Source organism: Sardina pilchardus, chromosome 20 (genome assembly GCF_963854185.1).
Source record: "Sardina pilchardus chromosome 20, fSarPil1.1, whole genome shotgun sequence".
Taxonomy (NCBI): Eukaryota; Metazoa; Chordata; class Actinopteri; order Clupeiformes; family Clupeidae; genus Sardina; species Sardina pilchardus.
Window position 1 is genome coordinate 16,252,326 of NC_085013.1, and position 19,007 is coordinate 16,271,332.

Below are 19,007 nucleotides of genomic sequence, written 5' to 3' on the forward strand. Positions count from 1 at the left end.
ACCAGCATAGTCTGCAGACAAGCACACAAAACATCACGCCAATTCAAGCTATGAAAACACAGTTATTATTATGATGGCATCAGTTGCGAACATCCAGAAGCATTTGATTAGTTATATTTACGTTCGAACATTAATATCTAAAATATGATTTCCAAGTGGACGTTTTACTGTCAACAAAGTAAAACACCATTAGCAATGAGATACTTTCGACACTGGACTGTGCAACAAATGTAACGTTATCCCTCTTGCAAAGCTATGCAAACAACCTTAGCTACTCCACTTCAACCCTCTCTGTACAAAGACACAAACAGTTAATTAAACAACAACTGATTAACTCATGAAAATACGGACATGGAGCTAATCTTAGCCGAAAGCGATTACATACCAGGATAACAACACGACTAACGTTACCAATAACGTTACCATGGTCAGTAGCAGTATCAGCATCAGCATCATGGTTATCATAATGGTTAGCATGGTTTAAGTTTGAGAGCAATTACCAACATTAACTTAACGTTAAATGCTTGACCAAAGCGGTAGTTGCACATAATTGAAGGCCAAGCAAGTTATCTTGGGGAAAACAAGTTATCTCGACAGCTCGCTAACGTTAGCGATAGCAATCCTACAGCTAACGTATGCAGCTACTTTTAAATATAAACTATTTATCATAGCAGACATCCCCACAACAGGCACATCTACACAAACAGGAAACAACATAACACACTTGCTAGTAAGAATTGTGTATTCATAGAATAAACGTTCACTTGCGTTGAGCTAATGCTGGGATTTTAAAAACGTCCTTACCTTGTTTGGAGGCTGTCTAGATCTAATCCCTGAATGAAATGAAGACACAAAATTCAAAAAATGTTCTTTTCTGTTCTAATCAACAATCCAGTCCTGTGATTGGTGCTTATTTTTAAAAGCACTGTTCTCATTGGACGTCTCAACGACGTCATCATAATCGCTATTTTGGTTGGCCAAAATTTAAATCTCACCCCACCCATCGCGGTCTTTCTAAACGTACGGTCACTTGTCATTCTGCTGCTCCATCCAGTCCGCAACGGTTATTGTGCGCATTTAAAATGTGCGCCTGTTTTAAATAATCTCAATGGTAAGTATTATTAGTGCAACTGTATAATGTAAATGTACAATTTACGTAATGAGGACACGGACGTGCTATGGATGGAAGATCTTAAATTAAGCAAGCAGTTGACATGGTTTGCATTTTCAGCGTTGTTTCCAGGAATTTACCCTGATTAGCGGCAGGATTACGTTCCTTGTTATTGAGTTTGCTCGCTTTTAACCGCAACATAAGGTTTTCCAATAAGTTACCTTTAGCAGTCATGCTTTCAACATTGCACGCTGCAGTGTCTTGTAGCATTACTGTAAACAAACAGCAGATGGAGTTATGTTGCCCACAGCAATCCCAGTCAACTTCCACCAAGTGGCTACGCTTGCACCTGTATAGGGTTATATTGAACAATATTCACCCTTTAATTGCATTGCCTTGTTAATATAGTCCATAACAAAATCAAATCACTTATGTGGTTATTTTACTGACTACTGAGATTCACTTCAGCAGTTTTGTAGAGTAGAGACCATAACCACTAGAGTTACATGTGGGGAAACTGGCCTGACACAATGTTCCATGAGCATATAGTATAGTTTAAAAGGACTGAATATTATTGCCATGGTTAGTCACAAACAACATCTCTTAATATATTTTTACGTTGAGTTAAATATTATATGCACAACTACAAATGTGTAGCCTGGGAACACTCAGACCTTCACAATTGTACAGTTGACAGTGGGTCTGGAAAAGATTATTGACTTCGACTTCCAGCGGGGACAGTGATGTTAAACTTAAATCGGTAAATTAAACTCTTACCAAATCACTTCAAAAGTGTAGCAATCTTGTAAATGAAGGTCTTAAATTATAAATAAAATTAGCAATTGTATTTGTGTGCCCACGTTTTAGGGACATTGGGAATGGGCTTCAATGGTCTCTTGCCAAAATGGACCCAGAGCAAATCCCAAATTTGCTGAAAGGATTTGGACAGGACTAGGGAAAATAACCTTCAGATAAACCTAAAAAGAATAAACAAAACAAAATATTGGTTGAAATTGCATTTGAAGTTTATTTTTGCAAGTTTTATGCAATAACGGTACACATATTTTTTCAGACTTTTTTTTTTTTTTGCATTCCAGTATGGCCCATGCCACATGTCAGGAAACAACAAACCAGAGACAACATTTATGAAAATGAGACTTAAGAGTATTAAGAGTAGGCTTCCAAAGTGTGGTCTATTGGAGAAAGAAAAAAAAAAAAAAAATAATCACAGATAATCAAGACAATTCCACTGAATTTTATGCATTACCGTAATGCATGTGGTCTGTGCAAAATAAATCATGCAAAATCTTTGATTTTATCAACTGGCAATACTGAAAACAATATACATTCTTATCTTGTTCTGATTCACAATAGTGTTTTGTGTTTCCCTTCCATTGCTACAATAGGCAAGAGGACAGACAGATCCATTTAACAGTATTGTTAAAAATGTGATGAATTTTATGTTTTGTTGTCTTTTTTAAAAAAGAAAAGAAAAAGCCCTTGTTGTTTTAGGCCTAGTGCAGAATATCCTTCAGACAAGGTGCTGTAGCAAACACTTAATAAATCCACAAAAAGATGGAGAGACACAGGTGTGTAACTTGCAATGCTGACAAGTGTGCCCCACCACAATTGTCCACGTGTAACATTTATTAGAAAGAGTTGAAGATTGTTCTGACATCGCTTGGTTGTAGGGACTGAAGTAGAGGTATAAGATGCATGCCATGCAGCTTTGTTGGTGCAAAACGACAGGGTGGTCAGGCTCTCCTCCACTCGTCTCTCTTCTATTCCTCCATCTCTTTCTTGACCTCGGCTACGTAATGGTGATCTTTGCCATGAGCAATTTCCATTATGGCCAGTGCCTGGAGGATAGGGAAGAGACACAGTGAAAGATATGGACACATGCATTTAAAACTACATTAAAATAACACAAGATATATTGATCCAACATTGTGAGGAAGGATGCACCTCCTAAGAGAAAAGATCAAGGTCCTAAATATGTTTGTCATGTAACATCAAAGAATAGGGAGATGCATCCTGACAGCTTTTACTGACATGTAGTGACTGTACTTCGCTTGTGAATTTAAGCATTTCTGATTAGCAAACTATAATAGATGAGCAAATCTCATGACAATTTTCTGAACCTAGAAATTGTTCATCTATACGGCAGACACCCCGAACAATCCCAAGTGCATACACAATAACTCCAGGCAGCAGAACAAACGTCTTTCTACAACTACCTTTTTCTAGGACACTTAAAAAGGACACTTTACCTTTTTTAAAGCCTTGACTCCAAGTGACTTCTTTTCCAGCCCTAAATATAGTCTACCTAGCTTCAGGTACATTGAGGCTGTGTTCAGAGAATATTGAGGATAGTGCACGCTGCAAAAACAAGGACAAGAGACAAGGGGGTGGGAAACTCAGCTCACAATCTTCAACACAATGCACAAATCCGTAAAATCCAATATCACAATCACACAAATGAATTACCTGTATGGCTTTGTGATCTTTTCCCCATATTTCATGGCTCCGTCCCAGTCTTGCAGGTAGAGGCATACTCCCATGGCTTGGTACATCATGTGAAGCATATACACATTTGTGTCTCCAAAGATGGCGCCCATCTTCTCCAGACTCAATTCACAGATTTCCAACAGTTCATTTGGGGGTGCAACAGAGTCAAGGACAAAAATAAGGGAAAACGGTGGTGTCTACAAGCTTTATGTATTGATCCCTGTGTCAAAAATGCTTGTCATGTCTCTCAGCATGTACTACTTACAGTGGGTATAGTAAGTATTCACACCCATGCTAAAGTTGACTAACAAGAGGAATATAAAATCATCTTTTGAGAATTGATTGTAATGCCTTAATTCAAAAAATGAGTAAAAATCAAACCGCTAAGGACACTAATTTTCTTTGTGATTGAAGAATGTATCGTAAATAGATAAATGTTCTTCCTTAAATACAGGTTGCATAAGTATTCAACCCCTATGTTAAATTCCCATAGGAGCAGGAAGAGTTTTTATACGTTTTTATTTTTAAAGGCCAGCTATTTCATGGATCCAGGATAATATGCATCCTGATAAAGTTCCCTTGGCCTTTGGAATTAAAATAGCCCCACATCATCACATACCCTTCACCATAGATAGAGATTGGCATGGTGCTTTTTCCAGTTAGCCTATTAGCCTGTTTAATTTGCATTGAGCTCAATGAGCATCAAACAGGCTAATTGGCTAACTGTAAAAAGCACCATGCCAATCTCTATCTATGGTGAAGGGTATGTGATGATGTGGGGCTATTTTAATTCCAAAGGCCAAGGGAACTTTATCAGGATGCATATTATCCTGGATCCATGAAATAGCTGGACTTTAAAAATAAAAACATATAAAAACTCCTCCTGCTCCTATGGGAATTTAACATAGGGGTTGAATACTTATGCAACCTGTATTTAAGGAAGAACATTTATCTATTTACGATACATTCTTCAATCACAAAGAAAATTAGTGTCCTTAGCGGTTAGATTTTTACTCATTTTTTTAATTAAGGCATTACAATCAATTCTCAAAAGATGATTTTATATTCCTCTTTTTAGTCAACTTTAGCATGGGTGTGAATACTTACTATACCCACTGTATATATTGTCCAAATTAAAGAGGAACTATGCAAGTACGTTGTTTTCTCGTTTTACGCTCACAGGTTTCTCTGCAGAGCTTTCCTTAGAGTGTGTATATTTTTCAACACTACTCAATCGGTTAGTCTGCTTTTTCATGATCATAATCGCGAGGCTGCAAAACCTTTTTTCTGTTTTTCCGCTCACAGGCGCTAGGAGGAAACAGGACAGCCATCATTCAACCCAGAATAAGTCAAATAACCATTCCAATGACTCCGAAGCAGACCACTTAAGGCAAATTAAGCTATAAACTTGCAAGTTTTGAAGTTCCTAAGTTTATAACAAGTCACTGTGGCCCCATTAGCTCTCATAAAAAAACATATGTTCATATATTCTGACTTCTGAACTTATAGACTTACTTTAGGAATCATATTAACAAGCTTATGCCACACAACACCGGTGTGCTCTAGAGGAAAGCAAGGGAGTAAGAAAGGATATTCTTGTAATGCTTTGCTCTCCGGAACTCCTCAATGACGTTCTTGGCATACCTCACCATTTCTCTGATTTCCTCCGGCTCTGGGGGCGAGCTCAAGTTCTTCCGGATCTCCATCTTGGCCTTATCCTGAGGAGGCAGAACAGTTAGTCAGGGACAAGAGAGATCCTCTTTCAATTATGCACTGTGACTAAGTAATTTGCAGTAAAATGCTGGAACTTGATACCGGGGAAGATCTGAAAGATGAGATGGAAGCTAGCTAGCAAAACATGAACTGCTTTGGTGTCTTGTTTAATTTAATTCCAGTCAGTGCTTGCAGAGTAGTCAAAAGGTCAAAATAGGTATTCCTTGTCTTTGAGTAAATGTAAATATAGTCCTTCAGCTAAAAAACGGCTCAGACTTTCAAATTATATGATGTTTATGACCATTTTTAGTCAGTGAACGATTCAGCTTCCTTGGATTGAAGTGCTGACCTTGGACTTTGTGGTGCACTCCTTACAGTCACACTCGAAGAAGTAGGAATCAATCAACCTTTCATTCCGATCATCGGTTGGATAAAGCAGGTCGATATAGCTGTTGAAAATCTAAAGCAAGAACAAACCAGGGATAAAACACATTTGCTACTAATATTAGGCACAGACATTAATGGAATGTTTTAGAAACCCATGTGTCCGCAAGGACATAAGAAAGTGCATGCTCATATGTTTATAAATGTACTGGAGAAGGTGTATGAGTATCTTTTTAATGTAGAGGAATGCGAAGGGTGTATTTACATACACAAGCAAATGTGGGAGTATGTGTTGGTACAAGCCAGAAACCCTGTAAAATGTTGCAATGTTTTTTTTCATTGCCAAGACTGAAAAATGTTGCTAAACATAGGAAATGTGACATTTTGAAGGCATTTCTTTGTTTTAGGTCTTGTGGCACACAAATGTAAATGAATGCATAAAAACTGAAACAAAGCATGATGCTAAGTAGACTACAATTAACATGGTAATGTTCACTTCTCTGATTACAAATGCAATTATGTGGGGTCTGGAAAGTTTTGTTTTTGATACCAACCTCCACATTGCACTTTTAACGTAACACGTTGTAGGAAACACATAGCCTGTGTGCAGCCAAACTTTAACCCCGCTCACAACATTTGAGGCGGTAAGTTCAGTCTAGTATTCTCCGTTTCTCCGTTGTGGCGCTACTATAGCCAGAGCCCATTTAGGGAGAGCCGGTCCACTCGCTATTAACTCCATTGTACCTGCAGTTCCTGTTGCAGTTCCGCTAGGGGCGATCACGAGCAAGGTCTATGGGGCTAGACAGCTAAATTGGTCTGTTTCACCTCTTGTCATTGAAACATCGAAGATTGGATTTTAGTTTTTGCAAGCTCAATATGGGTTAGGTCGAAAGTTGAATGAACAATTACTTATGGCCCTTTGGTTTCTCACAGGCTTGGTCGTTGTTGCCCATTACACACTAGCATCCTATGGTTATTATATATTATTATAGCATCCTGCTAATGAATGATGTCAATGACATGTTTGAAAGGCTTTTTAGAACAATAAAGGGACTTAAAAAATCGAATACTCAACAGTGTGTATTTTCTTTGACCCCCCTTTCGCATACAATATTCCGATTTCTACACAAAAAAATTATATCCAGAGAAAAGTGGATTTTAGGAGAAACTCCATTCACCTCCATTCATTCTCCACTTGCTCGCGATCGCCCTCTAGTTGCAGTACCATGCATGTTGCAGTATTTAGCGAGTGGTCGTTCTCCCCCTATTAGACATTCTCTGCTATAGCCTAGCGGCAGCAAATCTAATTTGCTGCCGCCTGCCGGGGTCTAGCAACTCTCCATTTGACTTGGGAGCTGGGCTTTGGCAGCAATCACCGAACCAATCAAATTTTGTATAGAGTCAGTGGGTGGGCTTAAAGGGATAATCCGGAGTGAAATGCACTTTAGATCAATTTTTCGGACTATTGGGAGTACATACGTTGAGTTGACACCAAAATCATGTCATTCGGATGTATTTTGAGAAAGTTCGAGCTCACCGTTTTTAGCCAAAACTCGTTAGCCTGGAGGTGACTCGGGCATGTCATTTCGCCGCTACAAAACGCTATTTTTATACCTCTTCTACTGTTCCAAACAACACTACACTTACGTGGTAGTGAGTAGAGGGTCCCTAAAGCCAAACCGAAGTATCCCCACGTCTTTATGTGGTCGGATAGAGAGTCCAGAATGAATTTAATCGAGTCAGTACCTTTCCGGAAATGTCGCTGTTGCAGCTAGCAACGTTTTCACAACACTTTACTAACATTTCCGGAAAGGTACGGACTCGATTAAATTCATTCTGGACTCTCTATCCGACCACATAAAGACGTGCTGATACTTCGGTTTGGCTTTAGGGAACCTCTACTCACTACCACGTAAGTGTAGTGTTGTTTGGAACAGTAGAAGAGGTATAAAAATAGCGTTTTGTAGCGGCGAAAGGACACGCCCCGGTCACTTCCAGGCTAACGAGTTTTGGCTAAAAACGGTGAGCGCGAACTTTCTCAAAATACATCCGAATGACATGATTTTGGTGTCAACTCAACGTATGTACTCCCAATAGTCCGAAAAATTGATCTAAAGTGCATTTCACTCCGGATTATCCCTTTAACATAATGATGGCTGACATGCGACCAGAAGTTGCGACCGTTAAAGTGTTTTAAACTGCACCCTAAAATATGTTTTTTTGAGCTGTTGATTGATTGAAATTACTCATAAGTGGTGAACCACAATATTACCAGGGTTAATATTGACAAAAATCGTGTTTCCCGACAAAAGTAACATTTCAAATTATTTTGTATTGGAGATATAGCTCTCCGCGCCTTCTCCAGGTTGAAACATGCCATGGCATTTTGGTCCAAAATGCTGATGTAGTCCTGCACTTCTCTGGCGACTCTACGGGTGCCTCTCATTTGGGCTTTTATACGTCCTCCCTCGCGCCTCTGGCCTCGATCCTCACTGATCTACATAAAGAATGATGGGGTGGCAACACTGGGATAGTCTATCCAGTGTTAGTTATAGATCAGTGGGAACGCCCCTCAAGGATCGAGCATCAAGGATCGAGGAGAGATGTTGAGAGGCACCCTACGTCACCGGGTCGTCACAAATTAGGGTACGTTCAGACTAAGCGTCTTTTTCTGACAAAAGAAGTTGTGCAGACCGTTTTATCATCTTGAAAAAAAAATCTGCCAGCGTTTTTATTCCAAAAGCAGCCGGAAGCGTTTTTTATTGCGATAGGCAAAGTGATTAACGTACGTGTGGACACAAAATATCGCGAAATAAAAAAAAATGGGGTTGACTGTTGCTTTTAGTATGTTATGGCAAAGTTGTGAAGTCATGTCAAACATTTCCCAAAGCTCAGACACCTAGAACTAGTTCTAAAACGAGTCTCTCGACCGATGTTCTGTCACCTTCTCCATTTTTTACCTGTTGTCATGGGAAACCACAGGTCTCGTTAATCCACTTGTGATTGGTCAATTGTAAAAAAGACAGCATGACGTAAGGCGTTTTTCCGCTAGAAGTTGAACATTTCTCAACTTCGAGCTGCAGAAAAAAGACGGTTGCCGTCGCCTTTTAAAAGAAGCCGGCAACTTTTTTGAAAACACGGTCTACTCCATAGGGTTATAATGTAAAACAGACGCCGGCAGCTGAGAAAAAGACTCTTAGTCTGAACGTACCCTTAGGAATGAAACGCCCCAATAGCTGCTGCCCTGATTACATGTGATAAGCCATGTCTGCAGCACTCATTCCCAGATTGACACAAAATCACCATGGTTGATTGGCTGCAGCAGTGCCCAGTCTATATCAACGCCCCTTACATCTCCGCCCCTCTTCAACCCCTCCCCTCCAAATTTCAGAATGTACCGCTCATTTTGAAAGCCTTTTTCAGAAATGTGAAGTGGGTGGAGTTATGGGATGCAGTTACACTTTATGCATCCTGCTACTTGAAAACGAGAAGATGATTCGTTTAGCGCTATCCTATTGCGTGGAGAGGGATTTTGAAAGACAACCGTTTATCCTACCCCTCCGATTGAGCCCTGCTATGGTGAGTTTTGATGCGGGTTTAGCTCGCTAGGCTAGCGCTACTATACTCTGTACAGATCTACCCGGACCAATTGTCAGGACGGGCCTTATACAATAGGCGCGTTCAAGTTGACCTCTTGCAGCAGTGAGATCTGCCGGTGACAGCAGGGGCGGGGATACAAACGCTGCTATGAAGTTGTACACTCTCTACTTCCCATAGTCTAGATGTGACCATGTGACGAAACATGAGGCACGGACCCTTGTGGATATGAAGAGGCATCTAAACACCTGCACATACGTCAGGGATGTAAAAGCCAACTAGGGCAAAGTCCTGACGTCATGAAGGCAGGGTCTAGGCTCCGCAGTACCTAGAGAGGTGCTGCGCCGCTGCTCAGCCGCCGCCTTGCTCCCGCGATAAGTTGAGGCCATGTGATATCGACTGCCAAGATTTTTAACCACGTGCATCTTGGGCTGCGCAGTTTTGCGCCATCACGAACTCGCCTATTGATGGACAGATGAGCAGTTGCCTCTTCTCACGTCATCTTATCACACTTAGGTTAATTTTGCTTGCAACAGAGATGCTGAGGCTATAAATGCATATTATTTCCATGCAGTTTTGCCTTTCATTTAGCCTACATGAAAACTGAGGTTTTATCACGGATTATCACATGATTATCTCTGAAAACTTAGGCCAAAGTGGATATGTGGGAAAACTCAAGTTTCACTTATACTTTCATCAAGGTAAATCAGCATGTTTGCGTGATGATGTTCCCGTTTGTGTAAAATGTCTGTTTACTCGTAGGGTTAATGACAACCTCATCCAGCTGTTCATTGCATGTTTGTAGTACGCTTTGAAGGAATTATTTTTGTTAGCCTACCCTGCTACATATTTTGTTGTCTTAGATTTCGCTATTGTGTATTGTACACGATACTGACAGCGCAATAACTTTCAAAAAAGACCAGAAGATATAAGCTATTAAAGGCTATTTCGTTGCTCTGTTTGGTTAGATCTATCCTATGAGTGCAGAGCCATCCCCCTTGCCCTGTGTAATTTCAGACTCACATTCTGACCAGAATCATGAGTATGATGTTGTTATTCTCAATTTGCTGGATAACTATATAGTGTTAAGTGGCTAGTGGCTATCCAACCCATTTAACACCCATGAAAAGGGTCATGCTTCTTCCCACGACAACAACACAATATCAGATGTTCCAAGTGTGCATAGACAATAGAGACTTCATTCTTATTGTAAGTTAGTGTGGCACCAAAATGAGTTTGAAGCCAATGTTTTAAGACAACAGAACTACTTTGTGTTGCTTTTAACACTATCACTGTTGATTTCTTCTCAGTTGAGAAGATGCAACTGCTGCAGGACCTCACCTCTTCCCCAGGACTAATGTCCTGCACTGCCCTAACGTCTGCTGTTGTCCCTTTGTAGGTCACAATGACATTGGGGCTACAGCTGTGGTTCATCAGAGCAACACTGCAGGAAGGAGAGATAGAAGATTTAACCGACCGCAGCCTCGAAATAGAGAGTGATGCAGAGGCTCTGTGCAAGGTGAGCTAAAATAAAATGTCCTCAAAATGCCAAAACACAAACAAGGAACACTAAAAAAAGAGCAGAGTCATCTTTTCAAAGGAGCCAGTTCAGTGCGGGCCACCATAACATCAATATACTGCATGCTTAGACAAAAAAAACAAAAAAACATTCTCCTCGTGTAACATTCATAAATACATCATTACAAAGCATAGCTTTCAAGAGTCACCTCGATAGTCATTTCTACAGACGGACTCAATCAACCCTTTGTAACAGGGGCAGCTTTTAAAAGCTTACATCCCATTGTCAGTCAGAATGAAGATGCCAGATGTTTTATGCCAGCGTAACAAGGCTTTAGGGGTTGAAAACCTATTAAAATATTCCTAAGCCATAACATTTTACCCTATTCATAAATATATAAAAAATAATTAATTACCAATATAGGGATGATGATGCAAGAATAAAATGACTATCTAAAATAGTTTAATTTGCAAGTGTGCACATCTTTCATTGAAGTCCTGTTGAAGTTACTACTATTCTGGAAAAACTAGACACAGATTAAAACTGCAGTTCATCAACTCAAGAGGTTCAAAAGTTATGTGTGAACTGTAGACAATACTTGGGGACTGGGCACTGAATTATTGCAGTTAATAAACTTACTCTGGAAATACTGCGGAGCCTAAGTGAGACAACTCTTCATCTTCAATTGTGAACCCATTGTTGTTAACCTGTTGGCATAAAAAAGATTTTCATTAAAATGTGACTGTTAGTGGATTGCAGTGATTATGTAATCAACAGAATATGATTCCAGAATGTAGAGTGTAAAACAACTGATCAATGTACTGACTGATTAGAGTCAAGCTGTAATTTCATTGGTTTTATTCAATGTAGTACTGTGGGAAGATTAGCACTTGGGAGTTCCACAGTTACTACTATAAGTGCAGTGTTGATTGACACCATCAGCACTGCTGTCTGCATTAACAAACAGCAGCTGAGAGGTGAGAAGTGAATGGGAAAGGTTGGGGGTGATCCAGAGAGAGAGAAGGTTGGGAGTGGGGGAGGGTCCTAGAGTAGAACTCGAGACTAAATCCATCAAGACGTACAGACAGTGAATGTGTGTGTGTGTGTGTGTGTGTTTGTATGTGTGTGTCTATCTGTCTGAGTGCATGTATACTCGAGTGCCTGGTTGAGAAGCAGAGGAAAGTGAAAGTGACTGCAAAGGTGTAGTGGAAGCAGAGAGAGGAAGACTGAAAACGAGCGGTGCACACGTGGAAGTGAACGAGTACATGGGTACATGGTGGCCTCTGTGGTATGTAGTAGTGGAAAGGCCTTTTAAGGTGGCGAGACCTCCCAGAGGAGGGAGGGAGGGGGACAGCTGGTAGTGAATGGGCGCGAGCAGCTGGGGCACACAGGACATTGGGGGATACCACATGGGCAGCACCACATGGGCGAAGCCATCTTGGCATCAATCAGGCCTTAATGACTTGGCCAGAGCTGACACATTAACATAACTCTGACTAGTGACTGCTGACATGCTGCATCATTAAATAATAACCCCCATTTTGTACTGTGAAGTATGCCCATCACCACAGGAATTAAAGAATGCCTTAAGATTTTAAAATATGAATTATCTTACAACAACTGCAAGGCTGGATGACTAATATTTACATATATGCTCCATTACCCCAGCAAAAAGCTCATTGAGAGTGGCCTTGTCGGGGAATTCTAGGTGTCTGGAGTAAAAATGATGAAGTGCGGCGATGTCGGCTTCATTCATCTCGTTCTTCTCATTGTCAAGCTTGTCGAGGTCTGGGGAGAGATGACGGATTCCTTGAAAATCACCTCAACCTCAATATACCACAGATTTGTTTATACAAGAAACCTTTTGTTCAAATTGTACTTCTCTCTCTTTTTTACATTTTATTTGATTATATTATATATGAACATGAACCAACTTAGGTGCGCCACAATACTATCAATCAAAACATATAAGACACACATAGAACTGCAGCCTAATGCTGCGACAGATGTCTGATGCACTGAACATCTTTGGCCATGCCGACTACAACATAAGGTGTCTTAGATGCAGTTGTATGCATCTCATTACTGCTGAAAAGCATAAAGTAAAAGGCAAAGAGTAGAAAGTATTCAAGTGAGCTCATAACTCGACTTCTCACAAACTCATTCAATGGAGTAAATGGATTAATGGATAGTACATTCTGAAAATGAACACTTCCTGGTAATGTTCATTGAAAGCATCATGATTGTTCAGCTGTACTTACGTGACTCAAACTCGCTCAGTGCTAACAATCGCTCAGACAGAGTCCTGTCTTTTTGCAGTTTCTGTTGAAAAGGAAAACACAAAATGATTTATCCTGTAATTATCCAGTTACACCTTTATAGGTTATAACTCTCAGTGAATGCATCTCTGGCTAGGACTACTGTAGCAGTTTGCTAAGAATTTTGGTCTACCATCTGGAAGTGTGTGTTCTGTTCTTGCCTAGTTACATGTGATTGACTGAAGGTCAAGATAAAGATAAGCACAGCTGCCCAGTCAATGTCGGCGTAGTTCTGTTTGGATTGGACAATCCAACAAACATTTAAAGACTTGCCAAGTAAAATGCCTGCAAATGCTTTTTCAGGGGCAGCTGTGCAGTTGTTGGTGTTTCACCGTGTTTGCAAGAGTTTTTCCAGGCCTTTTCAGCAGTTAAATTGGTAGTTTTTGACCAAAACAACTTACTGCAGCTTTAACCCCAAGACCATTATGATATAGCACAACAATCTCCCACTCCCTGACACCATGTACAAGCGTGCTTGAGCAGCACTAACTTGCTAACTCCATAGTAATTGTATTTCAGTGGAAAAACACAGCAGTTACATACAGCTGGTCTTCTGGTGATCAACCACTAGTTACAGGTAACAAACCCTCCAGTTACAGTTCATGACAAGACATAGCCAAAATATGCCCATAATGATGCAATGTGATTTGTGTGAGAGACTTCATCTATCACTACTAAACCTGACCAGGCATTCCACTCCTGTCGACATAGGCCAAGTGAGGCTACTTTGTATTGCCTTGTCAACTCAACCTCTTGTGGACCTCAGTGGAAGACTATTATAGATGAATGAAACGAGAGCACTAGACCTCTTCCCTGTTGTCTCTTTCCCCAGCGACTAAGCACAAGTGTTCACGAGCACCTCACCCACACATGCACTCAAACAAACGGCAGCCAGAGTCATTTCACACACTAAAAACCATACCATCAGTTTGAAAGAAAAAAGGACTTAAATATCAGTCTGATTGATAATATATATGCATATATCAGTTATGGGGAACAGGGGTGATTTTTGTGTGCATTTCCAGAACATCTTTGAAACAGCTTATATTTAAACCCCCATGCAAATGCTCTGATTCGTTACAGTGATTTGGTTTCAGTGTTTTAGAGAACACTGGCCGTCTTGATCAAGTTGAGTGGTTGTACAAGACAGTACACAGATCAAACTAATAGCCAGATACTCATTGAACTCCCGGTGTTGTCAGCTCCCAGCACGGCTTTAACCAACATCAACAAATTACATTTATGGGCCTTTCCTCACAGCCTCCAAAATAATCCTGAAGGCAGTGCCGCAGATTTATAAATCACCTGCATCTTGAAACAAATACACAAACAGTGTATGCATTTTTCAAAGTATGGCAAAGATAGATAGCCTAGACCATTTCCTGAGATTTGTTGGTCACACAATTGGTAATACAGTAGTAAACAACATCACCAGGAACTCTTAGAAGCAAAGAATCACTTTTGACAACTTTGAGAAAGCGAGAACTTAACAAGATCTGTAGAAACGGTAGGTTTTTCCAACTGTATCTTATGCTTTCATGCAGACGAGGGGCCATGAACTCTTTCTGGGGTTAAACAAGAGATGGGGATATAATATAAACTAAACTGTATTAAACTGTCGTTGCTAGGGACATCTAAACACTTTGAATGCCACGCTGTTTTCGGAAGCTTTGGCCCAGAGTGCATGTGCAGCCTTGTTTGGAAAGTTGCTCCATGCATCTTCACCTTGAGGTGTATTTGGATTATGTGTGCCTTCTCTACAGTAAAACCAACCTGATTGTGTAGGTCATAAAATTGCATTTGCACATCACATGTTTTAACACCCACAAACCTTTGGGGATCAGTTGTTTCATGAGGGGTGTCCTAAACTACCCCCCTTTTCCAGATTGTGCACCCTTGTTGCCCTCATTGGCATCTTCAGCTGTCTCCACACAACAGCTTTATCCCTCCCTCCCTTCTCTCCACCATTCCTCATCCCTTCTTTTACTCCTCCTCCTCCTCACCTGTTTCACAATGATTCTGGCCACCAGCCTGACCGTCTCCGAGGGGCACCAGTTCTCGCCGTAGGCGCACATAGCTGAGCACTCCAGCTTGTGCATGGGCCAATCGCTTCTCTGTGGGAGTGACATGGGTCAGTTTTTTAAAAAGTACAACGCCTAGTCATGCACAAACCATCTATCTGTTTACAAACAAATGCCTTGAAAACAAAAGACAAACACTCCCCCGCTGTTTTTTTTTTTTTCGCTTAACGAAAGGCTAAATAAATACTAAATTCAACCCATCACCCACCCCACCCCATCCCCCTTTGTTGGTGACTCAAGCTTTTCACAAGAAAAGGACAAAGTGGCCTAAGCGGGGAAATCTCGAGAGACAAAAAGACTGAATTAATCTTAACGCTGCCTCTCTGGTGGTTGGGTAGAAAGAGATATACAAAATCCTGCATCTTGGCGAGTAAACAGCAAATTGATCCCTAATGCAAAGGGATGGATTGCCATAGCAACGACAGGTTCAGATCAAATTAATCCTTTCCCATAACCAGGTGGTGTATGGAGCAGTGCTTTAAGGCTACTGGTTCATATTTTCCTTCTCCGTATTTTTTTTTTTTTAACTCTGCAAATGTAAGCTTAGGGGCCTAATTTTCTAGTTTTCCTCTGATGCACAATGGATTGGACTCTTCATTTGGGTAATATTGGATCACCACTTGAGCAATATATCGTATCGCCACTGCCGCCAAATATCAATATTTTTTATTACAGCATTAGGCTGTGCAAAAATGTCTACACAGCTGACTATTGTGATATTTTATATTATTATGTGTCTGCTGAATTATCAGTTTAATGTGATCCATTCCAGCTCATTTTTACATTTTTGTTAATAATCATCGCAATACATTGATGTATTCATGGTTTTCATCAGGTCTTAGGTATAAAATCAAGGTATAAAATCAAGGTATAAAATCAAGCATTATGCATTATGAATGCAGACTGCATGGTTCTTGATTAATACCTGTGGAAAGGGACCTGATGACACATATGAACTGGAATGACACCTATTAGCCCTTTTCACGGTGATGTCAGATGAAGCGTTGCTGGGTATCCTCCGGCATGTCCAGCCGCCAAATACTACAGAAGAAGAAGAAGAAGTATTCATGGGTTTCATCAGGTCCCTTTCCACAGGTGTATACAATCAAGCACCATGCAGTCTGCATTGACAATCAAGGTGCTTGATTGTATACACCTGTGGAAAGGGACCTGATGAAACCCATGAATACTTCTTCTTCTGTAGTATTTGGCAGCTGGACATGCCGGAGGATTCCCAGCAACGCTTCGTCTGACATCACGTGAAAAGGGCTAATTATCACCCTCTTACGTATATGTGTAACTTAATATTAATTTCTCTACAAACTAAGCCGGTGGATTCGTAAAGAAACGCAAGCACGAGCACTATAAGTGCATCTAAATTGGTTATGTACCAAAAATAATTATTGTATCCTGACCCATGTATTGTGATACGGATCATATCATGAAGTCCTTGCCAATACACAGCCCTACTCTTCATAAATTATTCACAAGTAAACATAATTTCGCTCAGTAAAACAAAGTCCAATGTCAAACATGGGGTTAAATTGTAATTCTGTAATGACAAAAATGTAACAACGAGGTTCCTAAGAAGATGTACAGTATGCCCATTTAGATTTGTAGTCTACAACCAATTGATATTAGCTAATATAGCAGTCTGTATGTCATAAAATGGCCTAGGCTTAGCTCAGGCGATAATGATTTCTGGTCTATGGACAATGATGGCTGATGATGTAACTGGGTTTGAAAAGAGGACTTGTATTCATGGATTTCATCTGGTCCCTTTCCACTGGTGTATCCACAGGTGTACTAATCAAGCACTGTGCAGTCTGCGTTCATAATCTAGGTGCTTGATTTTATACACCTGTGGAAAGGGACCTGATGAAACCCATGAATATGTCTTCCTTTACCTGGCAATCCACATTGCAGTAAAACGCCTGTTTGCATTTTCCACACTTGGACAGGCCCTCTTGTCTGTAAATCAAAACGAGAAGGAAAATCCAGGTTATCAAAAGAGCACAACATCAGGCTACTCTCTCTGAAGGAAACACATTTCAAGAGGGTCTTAAGTGACATACTGTCTTAGGACATGCCAAGACATTTATAGGCACAACCTTCTCAGTGACCATTTGCCATTCAGAGCAACGCTGTTTCTAGAAAGAGCACTCTGGCGTCTCTTCAAACTTTGGAGACATTGGGCATAGTTAACGGGAAGCCAATAAAAACAGGATGTAGAGCAAGTTTAAAATTGACAAGTTGAAACGGTGAACAATTACATAAGAAGATCTTAGATGTATTTTAAAGCAACAGCTGGTTAATCACATGCACGCATTTTTTCTCACCTCGACCTATGTTTAACCACCCTTGATTAGTGCAATAAGCACAATGTCCTTATGAAACAACCAGTTACAAGTCTAAAGAATTTCCTTTCTTTAGAAATCCATCGATCTTGAAACAGCTGATTGTGCTGGCGCCCACACATAACAGTGTCACAATGTGAAGAGGCTGAACTGCCAAAAATAAAGACGAGCCGGTAGTCACACGTCCTAATACTAGCAGCGAACAGGCCAGTGGTAGCAAATGCTTGCAAATAACATAAACTCTCGTGACATGTACTGACATTATGCATGTTTTAGACACCGTTGACTATCAGTATTAGATAAAACTACAGCCACATTCCCCATGTCTACTGTAGCTTTTATGGCACTGCTCATGCCAGTGTTTCATTAAGTTTAACGACTCTTTACTGCCTGCAGAGTGCAGACTCGATACATGTCATCATAGTCATGATACAATCATTTGTTTAAGCACGTTGTTCTGTTAGACAAGCTAGTTGTTCTCAGATGGGCGTGACAGTACATGTCAAATAAGAGTCGTGTTTGTCGTATCCTTTGTGCCCCTGAATTACATCGTGACCCGCGGTCACTGATAACAACCAGGAACCATGACTAAACACAGGTAACAGCAGCAGCAACACTGTAACCATGATGTTGAATGACATACCTCGTGAAGCAGAATTCGCAGTGGGCACCTCTCTCATTCACTGTCAAGACGTATGCGTAAGCTGGACAGGAGAACACGAGGTCTCCTACTTTGAAATGTTTCAGGGCTTTTAGTCCTCGACCTTTCCCAGGGCTCAAAAACCTATCCGTGCCTTCTATTCCTTCACCTTTCATTTTGTCGTAAGCCCTTTCTCTTTTCAACTTATCGTGGACGACTCCAATAACAGTTAGCTAACGCTCGTTTCTGAGCTACAAACTGTCCAATGAGCTAGCCAACAAGCTCACTCAATGCGTGCGGCTTAAAACGTGAACCCTCGCGGCCTGCAGCTACTTGAAGGATGAGGATGATGATGTTCAGCCGATATACTGAAGCTTGCTAGTGTGGCTAGCTAACTAGTTACTTCAGAAACCGTGCTTGATACCACCCCTTGTTAGCTTGCTAGCGTCGTCCTAGTGGTCACTGTGAGCCAGCCCAGCTAACTCAGTGGGTTAAGCTGATGCTTCATGATTATGGATTCCGAGCTGTCTTAAAGCCCGTTAGAAACGGCCGTAGGCAGGTAGCGGCTGCCAAGCTCCTGTGACCTGTGTTTTTGGTGCATTTCTCAATCATAACTCGTGCACACACATAGGCCTACAGTGAATTACCCGCAAAAGTGCGTAGCATATGTTGTGCAAAATGCTTAGATTAAGTGTCAAAAACATAAATGGTAATCACTGTCAGAAATGACAAGTCCAAGATTTGTAATCACTTTTGTCTTGTTATCAATATGACAGTTT

General features: G+C 40.7%; 1 protein-coding gene and 1 long non-coding RNA gene across 2 annotated transcripts in view; one reads left to right on the forward strand and one right to left on the reverse strand.

Annotated features, from left to right (window-relative positions):
* The first annotated feature begins 1,025 nt into the window (after positions 1-1,025).
* LOC134067666 (uncharacterized) overlaps positions 1,026-19,007 on the forward strand; it is a 40,788-nt gene continuing 22,806 nt past the window's right edge. Inside the window, exons 1-2 of the long non-coding RNA XR_009936538.1 lie at positions 1,026-1,111; positions 10,713-10,832. This is a non-coding gene — a long non-coding RNA (uncharacterized LOC134067666). The remainder of the gene's footprint in view (positions 1,112-10,712; positions 10,833-19,007) is intronic.
* On the reverse strand, positions 2,121-18,748 carry smyd2a (SET and MYND domain containing 2a). Its single transcript, XM_062523056.1, has 12 exons — positions 18,232-18,748; positions 17,139-17,202; positions 15,154-15,264; positions 13,094-13,154; positions 12,496-12,620; positions 11,472-11,539; positions 10,655-10,757; positions 5,682-5,792; positions 5,214-5,337; positions 3,599-3,773; positions 3,382-3,490; positions 2,121-2,970 (listed from the first exon to the last, which is right to left on the reverse strand). Exons 1-12 carry the CDS (start codon positions 18,402-18,404, stop codon positions 2,893-2,895), a joined length of 1,302 nt encoding a protein of 433 aa, XP_062379040.1. The 5' UTR covers positions 18,405-18,748; the 3' UTR covers positions 2,121-2,892.